This window comes from Myxine glutinosa, chromosome 1, assembly GCF_964187855.1.
Source record: "Myxine glutinosa chromosome 1, kmMyxGlut1.1, whole genome shotgun sequence".
NCBI lineage: Eukaryota > Metazoa > Chordata > Myxini > Myxiniformes > Myxinidae > Myxine > Myxine glutinosa.
This window is the reverse complement of record NC_136261.1, coordinates 413,823,100-413,841,930: the sequence shown is the minus strand read 5'-3', so window position 1 is coordinate 413,841,930 and position 18,831 is coordinate 413,823,100. Positions and strand designations below refer to the sequence as shown.

General features: G+C 41.5%; 1 protein-coding gene across 1 annotated transcript in view; it reads right to left on the bottom strand.

Moving 5' to 3' along the window:
- LOC137419989 (uncharacterized) overlaps positions 1 to 18,831 on the bottom strand; it is a 94,378-nt gene that overhangs the window by 35,688 nt on the left and 39,859 nt on the right. The window contains exon 7 of the mRNA XM_078785911.1: positions 12,195 to 12,335. Coding sequence (XP_078642037.1) covers positions 12,195 to 12,335 — 141 coding nt within the window. The remainder of the gene's footprint in view (positions 1 to 12,194; positions 12,336 to 18,831) is intronic.

Below are 18,831 nucleotides of genomic sequence, written 5' to 3'. Positions count from 1 at the left end.
CTGTAATAAAAAATATCCTCAAGAAAGGCTTCGAAATACATCTTAAAACAAATCTACATTTATCAAATTTTATCACAACTAAAAACTCTGATGGCACATTCAAAGGACATATCAAAATAAGAGTCTTTAACTTCAAACCTCCTGAAGCAGAGCCTATAGTTGATGCTATAGAAATAGTTAAACCTGCTGTTCAAACGTTGATTGAAAAAACACTAAAATAAATGAAACCACTTAAATTTTATGTGGGAGTAAAATTAGAAATGACAAAGGATGAGGGAGTTATAGATACACCATACATGAGAACTGAGCCACACTTTATATCTTCATATCAAGATTTTAAAACATCAGGAGTCTATGATGAACTTATTAAACAAGAGCAAGATGTGGATAATTCAATCGTAGGAAGTGGATTCAATATAGGAAAAATTATTTACATAGACATTCATATTCTTAAATCAGATCCTCTAAAAGCTTCTTCTTACATCGATTTACCCAGTGTTATCAAAAATAGAAAAGCAGTTATCAATATCAAAAATAAAGACTAAATGTTTTCTCTGGTCTATTCTAGCACACTTACATCCTCCACATTTTCATGATGAAAGAGTATCTCATTATAAAAAATATGAGAATACATTAAATACAAAAGATCTAAAGTTTCCGATGACTTTAAATGATATTCCTAAATTTGAAAAGTTAAATAATTTATCAGTTAATGTTTATGGTCTAACAGAAACAAACAACATTCAGGTTTTAAAGCTTTCTGACAATATTGTAAACAACTTCATATTAATCTTCTATATTTTAATTCAGAGGAAAATTCACATTATACATACATCAAAGATATTGCTAAATTAATAAAACCACAAATATGTAAAAGAACAAATAAAATATACGTTTGTTTGCATTGTCTTAACTTCTTCCATACACAAGAAAGATTAGATAAACATTCAAATTATTGTGGTGAACAAAAATCAACGGTAATCAATATGCCTAAAGAAGGCTCAAATATCTCATTCAAAGATGAAAAGAAAACAATAAAACCACCATTTGTTATATATGCTGATTTTGAAAGTATTCTAGAAAAAATTGACACCGTACAACCAAATCCAAAGAAGAAAGATGGTACAGGAAAATCATACACAAATAAATATCAAAAACATACTCCTTGTGGTTTTTGTTATTTTATCAAATCATCCGTTGGTGATGAATATAACAAGTTAGAGGTGTATAGAGGCTCAAATACCCCAGAGGAGTTTGTGAAACGACTAGAAAAAGACTGTGTTCGATTAACCAAGATAATGAGAGAAACCAATAAACCAATGTCCTTGACAAGTGAAGAGAAAAGGGAATTTAGAAAAAACAATGTTTGTCATATTTGTGAGGAAAAAATTGGTGAAGGTCTAAAGGTTAGAGATCATTATCATCTCACTGGGAAATATAGAGGTCTGGCTCATCAAAGTTGTAATATTAATTATAAACTCCCCTCTTTCATTCCTGTCTTTCTTCATAACAATGCTCATTATGATACACATCTATTTATTAATGAACTTTCAAAGACATCTGGACACATTTCAGCAATTCCTAACACGGATCAGAAATACATTTCATTCACAAAAACAATTCACACATCTCCTATTACTCATATCAGATTTCTTGATACATTTAAATTCATGGCAAGTCCATTGAAAAAATTGGTTAATAATCTTAAAGAGTTTCCATGTCTTTCCGAATATTTTTCTGATAAAGATTTACTAACACAAAAGGGAATTTACCCCTATGATTATATGGATTCATTTGAGAGATTTAATGAAACACAACTTCCTTCAAAAGAAAATTTCTACAACAAATTAAACAATAAACATATATCTGACAAAAATTATTTACATGCTCAAAATGTTTGGAAAAAATACAACATCAAGAATCTTGGTGAGTATCATGATTTGTATCTCAAAACTGATGTGCTTTTATTGGCTGATGTATTTGAGACCTTTAGATCTGTTTGTCGCACTGGATATGGATTGGATCCTGCTCACTACTACACAGCACCTGGATTGGCTTGGAGTGCAATGTTGAAAATGTCCAAACAAGATTTGGATTTGATAACCGATGTTGATATGCTCTTGATGATTGAAAAGGCAAAAAGAGGTGGAATTTCACAAGTCTGCTCGAGTAGATACGCAAAAGCAAATAACAAATATCTTCCAAATTATGATTCAACGAAAGAGAGTTCTTACTTGATGTACTATGACGCAAACAACTTGTATGGCTGGGCAATGTCTCAAGCTCTTCCTTATGGTAAACTTAAATGGGTAAAGGAAAAGGACCATCATAAAAAGGTTTTACAAGATGTATGTATCTCTACACAAAAAGAATTGGATGATTCAAAGGTTGGTTATTATTTTGAGGTCGATTTAAAATATCCTGAAGAACTTCATATCAAACAAAGATCTACCATTTGCTTCTGAGAAAGAAAGTCCAAAGAAAGAATGGTTGAGTGATTATCAACGATTGTTTGATATAAAAGGTGAATCAACAGAAAAATTACTTACTACAATATACAACAAGAAAAATTATGTTGTACACCAACGAAATTTGCGGCAATGTCTTTCAAAGGGTCTCCATGTTGAAAAGATACATAGGATTCTCAAGTTTAATCAGAGTCATTGGTTGAAAGAGTACATTGATTTTAACACACAATGCAGGATTGGATCAAAGAATGATTTTGAGATAGACTTTTATAAGTTGATGATTAACTCTGTATTTGGAAAAACGATGGAGAACATGACGAAAAGACAAAATATCAGACACAACATCTTGGGGACAAGCATCAAAATTGATTAATAGACCGAGTTTTTAAAGAGCTGAGGTCTTAACTTAGAACTTTTGTGCGATCCATTTGGTCAAAGAGTATTGAAATGGCCAAACCTATATTTATTTATTTATTTTTTTTGTATACAACATCGAGGCTCGTGAAAGAGCGAACATTAATCACACAGAAAGACAAACCGACACATAAAACATATAACATCGGGAGCGGTAGACAAGATGGGGAGAGAGGGGGAAGGACAAACACACTGGTTTCTTTAAAATGAGCCATAGGTATCGTGGCTTTCCTTCCAGAACACCTAAATTCCAAGTGTAGGTAGTGTGTTCCAGTTTAACATGTTGACATATACTTTTAAGGTATGACACATTCAGCGGTTTCTTTGAGTTAAGTCTTCTATCTTTCTTTCTCTCTCGCTCTCATCTCTTTCGTTTTAAGATTAGGAGTATATTCACTAATATACCAACCCATTTTATTAATAAAAAAATTATCATTACCACCAAAAGCATTAGCATCCCCAAATAGTAATCTATTTACATTTTCATTCCTTTGTAGTTGAAATCGAATTTTAAGTCCATACAAAACTTTATCACAATCACAAAATCCAAATATACCCTTAAGGGGAACTGCTACGGTAAAACTTTTCTCTGCTTTTGTATCATCGTTATACATTGTCTTTCTTTGATTATAACCAGGGTCTGTGTTTGTTCCCATTGACATATCAGGTATAAAAACTTCAACAGCCCAGTAGTAGGAGAATGGGGGTTCTGGCTCACATAAAATTTGACATTGAAGTCAATGGGAAAAATGAAGGAAATGAATTGACTCCTACCCCCTCTCTTGAAAAATTACACCCATTTCTACCACTTTTTAAATTAACTCCCCCATTTTTTATTATGCTCATACAGAGACCCAACGAATATCTGATCATGTTTTATCTCCCTGATAAGATCCGTCCTTTTATCAGAGAAATCACCATCTAAAATATTGATAAATATGACATTAGAATTTAACTCTCGGTTTAGGTATCGCTGTTGAGCCAATATGAAATGATAAACTTATCTTAATGACCTCATCTGACCCCCTTCCAAACCACATATCATTTTGAGATTATAGAAAATTATTTTCCTATTTAGGACTCCAGTCCGCATACCTTGTCTTTATTTCTTGACAACCATCAAAGTTCTCAGTCCATTCAAGGATATTGCCTCCGAGAGCCTCTAACTTACCCGTATTTAAATTTATTCGTTTATTTGTTTCATCTGCTCTTGCCCCTGTTCTTTTTTTCAATGAGACTTATTTGATATTTTTCACATTCATGATGTTTTCCATTTAAATGCCAAGGTTGTTGTTTTCTCCAATCTTTGGTTTGGTTATTGCTTGGTTCTATCATATATATATATTAGTAAAAAAGGCAGCGGCAACCCGTTAAAATTCCTTTCCCCTCACCCCCCTTTTTATCTCATCACTTGTACTTATCACTTATGTTTATCTTAATATAGTTTAACACTTATACTTATCACTTATATTTATATTAACACTTAACCCGTTAAAATTCCTTACCCCTCACCCCCCTTTTTTATCTTATCACTTGTACTTATCACTTATGTTTATCTTAATATAGTTTAACACTTATACTTATCACTTATATTTATTTTAACACTTATAACCATAAGGGAGACTATCAATTCCATTTTCTAAAATAAACCTCTTATCATCAAAAGCTCCAAGAGCTTTCTTATGTACTTCTTCTGAATATAATTGATGTTTATAACTTTATATCGCATTCCTTTTTCTGAACAATTCACCAAACTTTGCCAAACTACATCAAATTCATACAAGGGATCTGATCATCACTCTGTTGCTGACAGGCACACATTGATGTGCACCTCAACTCTAAATATCGACATTTGCAGTGTCGAGTTGGCATGCAGCACTCACATTGCTTCTGGCATGCACAACAAATCATCTCGAGGCAACTTTCTGGGATTGGACACGGTGACATCAGAATAGGCTCTCATCCTGAATCACCACGTTTCCATCCCATTTCCACAGGTGCAGGAAGATCAGGTTTTTTTGGGGGGTTTTTTTTGTATACAAGATCGAGGCTCGTGAAAGAGCAGACATTCATCACACCTAAAGTCAAACTGACACAAAAAACACAAATTAAGGGGAGCGGTAAACAAGATGGGGAGAGAGGGGGAAGGACACAAACACAACGTTTGAGAGGAAGGAGATCGAGAGAACTGTGGGAGGGAGAGGGCTTGGGGTGAAGGTGGGAGGGATAAAATATATCGACACTGCAAGGACTTCCAGGAAGGAAGTTGGAATTTCAAAAAAGTGTATCTGGGGGTGGAAATTAGCGGGCGTAGAAAAGATCAAGGTTTTGGATGGGGGAAGATAAGAGATTGTGGTGAACAGCTGTTTTTAAGACCTGGAGGGAGGAGTGGGATTGAAGGGAGTGGTGGAGTTTGTTCCAGAGGTGGGAGAAAAGGGGAATGAAAGAGTGAAGGTGAGCAGAGAGCCTAGATTTTGGCAGTTTAACTATAAGAGGGTTGCTGGCAGATCTTGTGTGACCTGTAGGAATATTTGGGGGACAGAGCACAGAGAGAGCTGGGGGACCAAGGCCGGAGAGGAGTCGGTAGAAGACAGGAGGGCGACCAACCTGCCTGTGGTGAGTGAGTGAAAGGTCCTCAGAGTTAGCTTCATCGCAGGAGATTCCAATGATTCTGAAAGCTTTTGTTTCAACAGCGTGAAGCCGTATGGCAAAATGAGCATTTCTCCATACCATGGCTTGATAGTATACTCACATCAAATGGAAATTAAGAGCATCACTTGTCGGTGACAATGCTTCTGGTTTACCTGTCTTGGAGAACAACATATGTCTTGCTGAATCAACAGAGGTTGTTCTGTGCACATTATATATTCTGCAGACGAACGTTTCTGCAGATTTGATTGTCTCCTCTGTGAGTTCACCAATGAATGAATGAATGAATGATCGTTTTAAGGCCATTTTTCCCCGCCAGAGTGGGGGTTAGCCTTGCGAGCCCCATGACAATCATGGTTCCCTGTTTGAGGCAATGTTTTTATGGCCGGATGCCCTTCCTGACGCCAACCCTTGGACGCCTCTTACGATGCGCAGGGATACGGTGTACCTATTCTAAACCAGGGTACACACCAGGATCATTCATCCCAGCAAGCTGGTACTCAATTTGCCGACCTCAGAAGGATGACAGGCTGAGTCAACCCCCCTGGCGTAAATTCAGCGATCGACTGGGATTCGAACCCAGGATCCTAGGATCCCAAGCCTGTACCCTAACCGCTAAGCCAACACCAGGCTAATATGTGAGTTCACCAATGCCCAAGTTATTCAGAAATTTATGGTGCACTTTGAAGACTTTCCATGATGTTTGTTTGGTGTGATTTGCAAAAAAGGAGGTGGTGTGACACCCAGTTAATGCGTGAAATGGTAGCAGTGCTGTGGCCAAACTTCTCGGTAGATTGTTTAGATTAGATTACCACATAGAGCTGCATGTATATACATGAGAAAAAATGCTTTACCCAAGAATGTGTCCAAAAATGGCAATTTGGCGGCTATTTTGTGTATGCTAATGAGAAGGTCAAAAACTCTAAATTCGGCTTGGGAAGCGCGTTAATCGAATTCACCATACCCTTATTATGTTAAAAAGTGAGGTTTCCAACTTTTACCCAAAAGTGCACCGAACATTCACATTTCTCAGAAATCCGTCTCGTCTATTAGTAACTAGAACGCCACTCAGTAGAGCGCATACTCGCGCCGTGGGTGGCCGCTGCTGAGCCCCATCTTCCAATGGTAAAAAAATTCCTTCAAAAAATTCCTGGATCCGGAATAATATCCTGAGCTTCACCAAAAACTATTCAATTCTTCCTTATCCCAAGGGCAATCAGCCCACCAACTTTCATCCAAATCCGTTCAGAACTTTTCCAGATATCTTGTTCAGAAACACACACGGATGGACACGATCGAATGCATTACTCCCTAGCGGGAGTAATTATCGAGCTGCCTGCTGCGAAGGTCTCTTATCTTGTATAATGAGGTTTAATAATCATGCACTTAGTAACATGGAGATCGCCCATTGGCCCAAGGGATGGAGGGGTGCAACTGTTGGACGTTTGTTATGTAATTACGTCGATCAAATATACAGATATCTCATGGTGTACAATGAACAATGTTCAATTAATGAACAATGAACGGAGCAAAGTACAGAGATATCCTTAATGAAAACCTGAAACAGAGCACTCAGCACCTCAGACTATGTCATGTCAAAGGAGACGAGATCAACGAAGACTTTCTGTTCTGCAAGCCTATTACAACAACGATGAAAGCAGCTGACGTGAAGAAGCTCATGGACGACTTCTTCAGAAGCAACGGCCTCTCGTGGGACATGGTGTCTGCAGTTTGCTCTGACGGAGCTGCAGCCATGCTGGGATGCAAATTCGGTTTTGGAGCACTGGTGAAGGCCGATGCACCACACATCATCGTCTCGCACTGCGTCCTGAACAGACACGGACTGGCAGCAAAAACCCTGCCTCGAAAACTGGCCAATGTTCTGAAAATCGTCGTTGAAACTGTGAATTAAGTGCGAAGCCATGTTCTGAATCATCGCATCTTCAAAGAGCTGTGCAATGAAATCGGCTCTGAATTCAAAGTCCTTCTCTACCACTCTAACGTTCGACGGTTATCACGATGGAAGGTAGTAAGCCCTGTTTTTGCCTTGCGTGTAGAATTAGCCCTGTTTTTGCGAGAACACCAGCATTGCCATGCAACGCACTTCCAAGAGTCAGAGTTCACCCTCCCCTTGGCGTACTTGGCTGACATCTTCGACGCACTCAATCATCTCAATTGCCAGATGCAGGGCAGTGGAGTGAATGTCATCGAATCTGAAGAAAAGCTGAGCGCTTTCCGAAAGAAGTTACCGTTGTGGAGGCGGCAAACAGAGAACGACAACTTCGCGAACGTTTCGGTACAGGACGAGTGCGTGAGCGGGATCGAAGATGAGTCTGAAGTTGGAGGCACTGCTGTACCGGGGGAGCTGAAGCAAGCGATTGCCACGCACTTGGATGAGCTGGGAAAGTCATTCGACGTCTACTTCCCCGACCATGAGCAATACCCAGCATGGGTGCAGCAGCCGTTTACTTTTGACGTGGCAATGGCAGTTGTCAATGACCAATACCTCGACGACCTCATTGAACTACAGCAGAGCCAGACTCAACAACAACTCTTTGGCACAACAACGCTCTCAATGTTTTGGTGCCACCAAATGGAAGAGTATCCTCACATCGCTAAAATTGCCCTTGAGATCCTCACTCCGTTCGTTACCACGTATCGCTGCGAGCATGCGTTTTCGAAATTGGTGGACATTAAAACAAAGATAAGGAGCAGGCTTGCATGCGAAAATGATTTGAGGGTGGCCCTTGCCAAAACAAAACCACGCATTTTCCAGATCACCTCCTGAAAAGAAGAACAGAAAACGCATTAAGATGTAATTTTTCTTTATTTTTTTTTTGTCAAATTTGAGGGTTTCCGCGAGTGTTCGGTGGGTTTCGTTAGGGTTCGGCGCCTTTAAAAAGGTGAAGAACCACTGTCCTAGAACCTAACGGATGTCGTCACAAGGCGAGGAGAAACACGAACTACACGAACATCGCCATTGTCCAAACTGTTTGTTCACGCATGCGCAGGCGCAACATAGCAATACATCACAAAGCTCGTTTTTCGCTCACCTACACTTTAGTCCGGTCGGTAAATGTATCGATCGAGCAGTGTCCATAGGTAAGTGAGGGAGTGGCAGAGAGTGTGTATGTATGTGTGTGTGTAAGTCAGTCAGAGTTGTGTGAGTCAGTCAGTGAGTTGTGTGTGTCATTCAGTGAGTTGTGTGTGTCAGTCAGTGAGTTGTGTGTGTCAGTCAGTGAGTTGTGTGTGTCAGTCAGTGAGTTGTGTGTGTCAGTCAGTGAGTTGTGTGAGTCAGTCAGTGAGTTGTGTGGGTCAGTCAGTGAGTTGTGTGTCAGTTAGGGAGTTGTGTGAGTCAGTCAGCGAGTCAGTCATTGAGTGAGTCATTGAGTCAATCAGTAAGTCAGTGAGTGATTGAGTGATTGTGTGTCAGTGAATGTGTGTGTGTATGTGACTGAGTAAGTCAGTCAGTCAATGAGTCAGTCAGGGAGTGATGTGATGATGGATTCGATGACCTTGCTGATGATTGGGGTCAGTCAGGGAGTGATGTGATGATGGATTCTATGACCTTGCTGATGATTGGGAGCAGGCTGATTGGTCTGTCGTTGCAGGGATCTGGTTTTGGATTTTTTTTTTTGAATAATTCTTCCCTCTTGGTCTGGCCACTGGCCACATCGACTTCGACTTGAATCTCAACTTTGGGGTTTGTTGGAGAGGGGGGGGGGTGGGGGAGAGGTTCGTTCCCCTCTTCCTTTCTTTAGAAGTCTGTGTTCAAAGGAATTCCCTCCATTAACAATGCATTACCATTGATGTTGAGACAAATGTGGTGGCAACAATCTGTGTGGCCTTTCTTCCACGTTAGGACCTGTATAACCGAGGTGCTTGGCAGCAATCAGTGATGTCATGAAGTGCAGTCATGCCATGATGGTAAATGTTGTGCAAGGTTTTCAACTGTTTAGATCAGGATTACTTCTGGGGATATGCGCACTCAAAACTCTTCATTGACTGATAATTGACCATAATGTTCCATTACATATTCACAAAAACACAGACGGTGCATTTGTGCTTTGAGGACCTCTCTTTATTGTGAAACTCTTCACAAATTCAAGTTTCATGAAAAACATAGGCAGGAGTCTTCTTCTGATAAACGATTTTACAACAAGGGTGTTCTGCTAATATCACACGTGGCAATGAAACATGTACTTCAGCTAAGATTGAGTAAAAATTGATGTTCAAACTGCCATGGCAAGATCCCATCAGAGCATAACCAAAAAGGGACAAAAAAAACCAACTAAATCAATGAGAAAACAAAATTCCTAAACATTGGTCACAATCAAAAAAGGACCAAAAAAAATAAAAAAATAAAGGAAGTTCGCCCAGATCCTTTTTCAGTAAAAGATCATTCATTCATGAACTGGTTTGTGAAACTTCATTCTTATAGCTTTGTTCCAAGGGCTCGTTTTAGAATCCCCACTGAACCTCTGACAGCCTCCACTGTAGTTTGTTTGTTGTCATATTCCCTGGAATGCTTTATTAGTACTGTTAGGCTTTTCTTGATCATCCAGATTCCCTGTTGCTCCAAATATCACTGGTACATATTCAGGTTTCTTCAATTCCGAAATCTTCTTCACCTAATTTTTCATATCCTGCTATTTCAGATTTCAGCTCTCCTGTGTGGATCTTCATATGTGATTTCAAATTGCCTTTTTGAAAGAAACCTTTATCACATATCAAGCATTTGACAGGATGCTCTCCTGTATGGATCGTCATATGCGATTTCAAGCTGACGTTATAGGAGAAACCTTTGTCGCATATCGAGCATTTATGTGGACGTTCTCCTGTATGGATCCTCATATGTGATTTCAAATTGCCTCTTTGAAAGAAACCTTTATCACATATCAAGCATTTGACAGGATGCTCTCCTGTATGGCTCGTCATATGTGATTTCAAGCTGACGTTATAGGAGAAACCTTTGTCGCATATCGAGCATTTATATGGACGTTCTCCTGTATGGATCCTCATATGTGATTTCAATTCGCCACTTTGAGAGAAACCTTTATCACATATCGAGCATTTGTGCGGTCGCTCTCCTGTATGGATCCTCATATGTGATTTCAAATAGCCTTTTTGAGAGAAACCTTTATCACATATCGAGCATTTGTGAGGTTTATCTCCTGTATGGATCGTCATATGCGATTTCAAGCTGACGTTATAGGAGAAACCTTTGTCGCATATCGAGCATTTATGTGGACGTTCTCCTGTATGGATCCTCATATGTGATTTCAAATTGCCTCTTTGAAAGAAACCTTTATCACATATCAAGCATTTGACAGGATGCTCTCCTGTATGGCTCGTCATATGTGATTTCAAGCTGACGTTATAGGAGAAACCTTTGTCGCATATCGAGCATTTATATGGACGTTCTCCTGTATGGATCCTCATATGTGATTTCAATTCGCCACTTTGAGAGAAACCTTTATCACATATCGAGCATTTGTGCGGTCGCTCTCCTGTATGGATCCTCATATGTGATTTCAAATAGCCTTTTTGAGAGAAACCTTTATCACATATCGAGCATTTGTGAGGTTGATCTCCTGTGTGGATCCTCACATGTAATTTCAAATTGCCTTTGCGAGTGAAACCTTTGTCGCATATCGAGCATTTGTGGGGTCGCTCTCCTGTGTGGATCCTCACATGTAATTTTAAATTGCCTTTGCGAGTGAAAACTTTGTCGCATATCGAGCATTTGTGGGGTCGCTCTCCTGTATGGATCGTCACATGTGATTTCAAGCTGACGTTCTGAGAGAAACCTTTGTCGCATATCGAGCATTTGTGTGGTCGCTCCCCTGTATGGATCCTCACATGTAATTTCAAACTGTTGCTATGAGAGAAACCTTTGTCACATATCGGGCATTTGTGAAGTCGCTCTCCTGTGTGGATACTCATATGTTTATTCAAATTGCCTTTTTGAGAGAAACCTTTATCACATATCGAGCATTTGTGAGGGCGCTCTCCTGTGTGGATCCTCATATGTTTATTCAAATTGCCTTTTTGAGAGAAACCTTTATCACATATCGAGCATTTGTGAGGGTGCTCTCCTGTATGGATCGTCATATGTGCTTTCAAATTGCGTTTTTGAAAGAAACCTTTATCACATATTGAGCATTTGTGAGGACGCTCTCTTGTATGGATCTTCATATGTTTATTCAAATTGATTTTTGTGAAGAAACCTTTATCACAGACAGAGCAATTGCGAGGGTGTTTTCCAGTGTGGATCCTCATGTGTATTTTGATGATACTCTTTGAAGCAAAATCCATTCTGCATACATTACACTTATAACGTATTCGCCTTTTTTGCACCTTTTTGTGTTTGTTTAATTTAATATTAATATTGGTGTTGCGAGGCCCAGACTTGTATTTTACAGGAAGTGAGTCTTGATTTCGTGATTGTTTCTTCAAAAAAGGCTTCTTCTTTTCTGTCAAGCTGTGACTGGACCTCATTTGTCCCATTTTACTTCTGGATTGTTCTACAGAAACAAAGAACACATTTTATTTTTTGTCAAAATCAAAATGCAAAATATTTAACACTTTTCAGAAAATTTTAGATTTTCTCAACACAAAAGATTTGTTAATTTTTGTGAATTTTTTTACGTTTCCACTCACCAGTTGCAAAAGAGGAGGCACTTCTGTTTGTCATGTGAATATCATCTGAACCTTCCTTTGCTGAAGCACATTTTGAATCTTCTGTGACAGATGAATCGTTGTTGTGTTGTCTGCCTTCCGTATTTACAGGATGGACATCACCTGTGTACAAATCAGCATCAGTCTTTTGCAGGTAAATGAGATTGAGAACTATCTTTAGAGTTCATCGATCATGTTACGCCATGGAATGTGCACTTCAATTTAAATATAACAATGAAGTTAAACATTGTTAAAAACAAAAATTCCGGATGTGAAGCACCATTGAAACAGTCCGCTACATGACCCTGATACAGTGTATCAGTGATACACCACCCTATTTAACATGTCGAAGTACTGCTAAACTGGAGGATAGTGGAAGTAAAAATAAGGCGATTTGTGTTCAACAGTGTTTGTGTTTAATTCAATTTAAATAAAATAAAGATTGTAAAATTAATCAAAATAAATTTCTGGAATTTACTGGCGGTAAAAGTTTCTCAAAATATCCTTTCACACAGCTCGGAACAAGTGTGTATCGACCCTCAGCAGAGCCAGGAAATAATATCTCTCCACTCGCAAGACTGAACTCTCAAACTTGTCTCCCTCCTCCAAGTCCTGGTGGTATCTGGACAAATACGTTTCTCGTGTTAGTTCCCCTCCAATTCCCTCCATTTCCTGAAATTACTACACACTGGACACTGCACGTAAAAAAGCTGAATGTCTCAACTCTGTGTTTGCCTTAAAATCTTGTGTCCCAAAACCATCTCTCTCTGTACCCACGTTAACCAGTCGTACCCAGCTGCTCCTGGATTCTGTGTCCTTCTTTACCGACAAGGTAGATAAGTTTCTGTCAAACCTCGACTCTGATTCCACAACTGGACCAGGCAGCATCACCCCACAGGTCCCAAAATACTGCTCTGCCGTGCTGTCACACCCTCTCTCTGTACTATTCACCCTCTCTTTTACTCAAGGTCATCTGCCATATACTGGGAAATCAGACAACATTACCGCTTTACACAATAAATGTGCAAAAACAGATTCCTGCAACTACAGACCAATCAGCCTACTCCCAATCCATATTCGCTTCTGATATTAAATCCTTCCTCTTTTCCAATGGCTTGATCTCTGATCATCATTTTGGATTCAGACCAGACCACTCTACCATGGACATGGACATGCTGCTTCTGCTGTCTCAACAATGGATGGAGGTCCTCAATGCTAAACAGGAATTAAGAGCCGTCTTCCCTTGACATATGTCGTGCCTTCAATGCAGTCAGGCACCCCGCCCTGCTGATGAAACTCTCCTCTTATGGTATCTATGAAAATCGTCACACATGGCGTGGACTTCCTCTCCAGTCAAAGTCAACGTCTCGCTCTGAATGGAATTCTTTCATCTCCCCTTCCTGTCCAGGCTTGAATGCCTCGAGGAAGTGTGCTCGGCCTTGTGCATTTTCTTGTCTTCATTAATGATCTCTCCAACTCGCTGGAAAATCCTCTCTATCTTTTTGCTGATGACTCCACCCTCTGCCGCTCCATATTACAACCCTGAGATTGGCAAGCAGCAGCCTTTTCACTCTCTGCAGACTGGATAAAATCACAAACTGGTCAAACAAGTTGAACATGTCATTCAATCCTGACAAATCTCACACCCTCACTATTTCTCTTCGTAAAGATTGTTTGGAAAACCCGCTGTCACTCAAGCTTTTTGGTCTGACTATCTGCCATGATCTTTACTGGGAAAACCACATTTCCAAGCTGGCCTCCAAAAGGCAGCCGCCGACTGTGCATCTTCTGTCGTGCGATGCCCTTTCTTGGCACTACTGAGCTTCTCACCACATACAAGGCGTTCATCTTCAGCTTAATGGAGTACTGCTCGCTCCTCTGGGCTGATGCTCCTGCCTCATACTTCATGCTGTAGAAAACAAAGCTTTTAGTATCATTGGTATCTCCCATGATGAAGCCGATTCTGAGGGATTTTCACTTTCGCACTGCATGCAGGTTGGTGGTCTTTCTGTCTTCTAATGGTTCCTCTCTGGCCTATCTCCCCCTACCCTGTCTGTACTCTGTCCCCCAAATATTCCTTGAGGAGGCACAAGATCTGCCAACAACCCTCTTCTGGTGAAACTTTCAAATGCAAGACTCTCTGCTCACCTTCACTTTTTAATTCCTCTTTTCTCACGCATTGGAACAAACAGTCAAACACCCACACTCTCTTCAATCCCACTCCTACCTCGACGTCTTTAAAAGCAGCTGTTCACCACCATCCCTTGTTTTCCCCCATCCAAATCCTTGATCTTGTCTACCTCCGTTAATACACCCCAAATCCACCTTTTTCAAATTCTGACTTCTTTCCTGAAAGTCAGTCATGTCCATTTGTTTTATAGCATTTTATCCCCACTCCCCCACCCCTCCACAAATCTACCAATGTCACTGTTCTCTACTATTATTGTGCATATGTACTTTCCTCTCTCTCCCCCTCTCGTCTACCGCTCCCTTTATTATATATATTTTGTGTGTTAACGATTACACGAGCCTCAACTTTGTATTAAAAAAATAATGAAAAAAATAAAATTGAATGGCACTCAGCAGCGCATCCTTTTGACTTCAAATGTAGTTGGTGGTTGAATTCAGTTCGTTGATAGGAAAATCTTCTTCAAATTTCAAGTGAATTGGATGACAATTGAGGATTTTAGAAATTCGAATAGGTCGTGGACCTTATCGCCGATGCTGATCTGAAAAATAGTTGGCGGTTGATTTCAGTTCACCGATATGAAAATCCTATTCAAATTTCAAGTCAATCATATGAAAATTGAGGATTTTAGAAATTTGAAGAATATGATTGACCTTTGGCATTTGTTGATCTTACGACGTATGTTGACATAAAAATAGTTCGAGGTTGAATTCATTCAGTAAATATGAAAATCCTCTTCAAATTTCAAGTCAATCAGATGAAAATTGAGGATTTTAGAAATTTGAATTGTTGACCTTTTGGCCGATGTTGATGTCAAACATTGTTGATGGTTGAATTCAGTTAGCTGATATGTGAATCCTATTCAAGGTTCAAGTCAATCGGATGAAAACTGAGGATTCTAGAAAATAAAAGTGGTTGACCTTTGGCCTATTTTGACCTTTTAACATCAAAAATAAAGACGATTCTGTCAGATCACCAACTCTACCGTTTGGTGGTTTCATGAAGATCGGTTTAAAACTGTGACCTGTAGACGAGTATAAGTGAGCAGACAGACAAACACACAAACTGGAGTGATCAATATACCTGTCAAAAAAGGATTTTTTGCCAAGTAACAAATAGACAGACAGACAAGGGTGACATGACATGTGACATTGTGACAAGGGTGACATTCGTGACATGCGCATTGGAGAGTCTGCGCATGCGCAAGATTGGAGGTCACGTCTCTTCAAAGCTGTCCATACGCGCACGGTTTCGAAGTTAAGTAATTTTTCACAATTGTGTTTTTGTCAAAACTGTATCTTTCTTTCGGTGCGTGTACCTATTGGCGTGTCTTTAATAGGATTCTCGGTGTTGGTTTTTCATACCTGTGTACAGAATCGTCGGTTAGTTCGTGTCGCATATTCTGAGGCCTAGTGTAGTAGGCTACCGTGTCCAATATTGGCTTGAGCCTTTGTTTTTGTCTTAGCGGTTCTTTGATTGCGCTGCAATTACTTTCGGTCTCTGTTTTCCCGATCTTTTCACCCCCATACTTCCTTGTTTTAAAATCTCAACTCAAAAAAACAAAACAAAAAAAAAAACAATTCCTTCTCTGTTCTTATCCGTTTGTTCGTTCTTATTTGTTCGTTCATTCTTCGACCACGTTGTTAAAAAAATGTTTAAACTGTCCCCTGAAGAACTGTATTCTGTCGTATACTATAACACCTTTTTCTTCTTCTTCTATAAAAGGATGCTTTCGACTTGCTCACCAAATCTATTCATTCCAAAAAAAAATTCCATCTCTTACAGTGCCTCTTTCATACATTCCCTAAACTCTCCAGCACTCCACCCATCCTTCAGCGTCCTCAAATGTATTTTTGACTCGAAGGTCTCAAGAAACTCATTTTGCAATAAATGTTCATTTCCCATTAATCATACACTTATCAAAATCCAATCTCACCCCTCCCCTCCAAATCTTCCCCATCACCCCTTCCCTCCAAAACTTCCCCATCACCCCTTCCCTCCAAAACTTCCCCATCACCCCTCCCCTCCAAATCTACCCCCTTGCCCCTCCCCTCTAAATCTACCCCCTTGCCCCTACCCTCCAAATCATCCCCATTACCCATCTCTTTCAAATCTTCCCCTTGCCCCTCCCCTCCACATCTTCCCCATCACCCATCCCTTTCAAATCTCCCCCCTTGCCCCTTGCCACGTCCCTCCTAAACTCCCCCCACACCCCTCCCCTCCGAGACTCTCCCTCGCTCCTCCCCTCCTAGACTCCCCTCTCACCCCTCCTCCTCAAAGCATCCTCCCCACTTCTTCCCCCTTCCAACTTTCACCTTCATCTCCCTCAACCTTCTGCCTCACTCTTCCCCCTCCTCAAATAACACCTCACTGCGCCTCACCCAATCACCATCAAACCTTTTGTCCGCCCCATTCTTCCCTTTCTCCAAGCTATTCTGAAATCTGACACACCTTCAACAGCTCTCCCTACCTCTTCCTCCTCTTCCACATCTTACCCTACCGCTCCCCCCCTGTTCTGTATCCGATGCTCCCCCTTCCTCTTCTTTAACAGTATGGACCTCAAACATCCGGGGCCTTTGCTCAAACTTGACTGATCTCTCCATACAGGTTGCTTCTGACAAACCAGACATGATCTGCTTTACAGAAACTTTCCTCCTTCATGATGTCTCTGATTCCTTGGTATCTCTCCCAGGTTACTCCCTCCTCCGGTATGATAGACCTGAGCCTCGTCCTGGAGGTGGGGTTGCTATCTTTATAAAAAAACTCTCTTCCTCACTCGCCCTGCACTGCCCTCTCTCCACCTCTCCCCCAGGAATACCTTTGGCTACGGCTTCCCCTTCGCTCCCACCTTTTGTTCATATGTGTGTTGTACCGTCTACCAAACAGTGATGACTCCATCTACATCTCGCTGTCTGATAATATGGACCAACTTCTATCTACCCATCCCAACTCTCTCTTCCTCATATGTGGTGATTTCAATTGTCACCATGCCAGTTGGCTGGGTGTGGGTACTGTAGTGAAATATACCAAGGTTAACCCAGGGGTGCTCGCCACGGAAGGGGCTGTCTGTCTATAAGACCCAGGCCAACAGGGGCGAGCGGACTTCGGCGGGACTCCCTGTGACATTATCCTGTAGTCTAACGGTATGTACGCCCCTATTGCTGCGCTGCGCTAACCATTTGTTATATGGTATCTTCCATTGTTGTTCTTGAAGTGCTCTGATTTAATGCCTATTGTTGCGTGTATTGTTACAGAATGTATCAACGATTTGAATGATATTAAAGCCTACGCAGAGGTAAAGTCGTGTCTGAGTTTGATTTTCACGACATTTAATATCATTCATTTCGCCGAATGGCTGACAACCACAAGATGATCGTGGTTCCACTTCTCGGAGCCGACCCGCAAGCTGAAGGATCTGCGTCGGAGTTTGCTCACTGGCTCAACACGCTGCAGAATTACTTCGCTGCTCACGAGACCGAGCCAACCGCTGCGATGAGGCTGTCCGTGTTACAGTCCAAGGTCCATCACACCGTGTACAAGACCATTGCTCGATTTGAGACGTATGCTACGGCCCTGGCCGAGTTGAAGCGTCTCTACATAAAGAAACGGAGCGCTGTGCACGGACGGCATCAGCTCTCCCAGCGACGGCAACAACCGTCTGAATCGATCGATCGCTTCGCGCAGGAGCTGCGCTACTTATTGGCTGATTGCGTGCAGGACGTTCGGACTCACGAGCAAGTGCAGGACGATTTGCTCCGAGATGCATTCATATCCGGAATTAGTTCTGGAGTCCTGCGGCTCCGTCTCCTGGAGGTCGCGGAGCTGACATTCACAGAAGCACTACGGCTGGCACGCGTCTACACAGATGCTCGAGAACAAATGACCGCATATGATCACCCACGAGTCGTGGCGGGGACCTCGCAACTCGCGCGACCCGAGAGGGCCACCGCCGAGGATACGGAAGAGGGCCAGACCCCCACGACGGCCGAGCCTCTGGGTGCTCCGGAAGCGGACTCCGCATCCTGCCTCACTGCGGCCGCCGCTGCCAGGCCACGGACTGCCCGGTATGCAAAATGTTATTTTTGTGGCAATAGGCAGCATCCCCGCTCTGAATGCCCGGCTCGAGAGGCGACCTGTCACCTCTGCTCTACCAAAGGCCATTTTGCAAAAGTCTGCAGAAAGGCCGCTCGGGGCACGCATTCCCGAGCGACCTTGAATGGGCTCATCGCTGAGCCAACGGAGCGCGCACCGGACGGGGCGCCTTGCCCAGCTTTGATGAGCCGCTCTCCTCCTCGCGGGCCTCTGGCGTCTTGCCCGGCCTTGGTGAGATACGTCGGGCCGCCGAAACAAATGGCGCGAACGCGACCGGTCACGGAGCAGCCAACCTTGACTGGCTTTCAAACGCCTACTTCAAGCAAGCGACATGCTCCT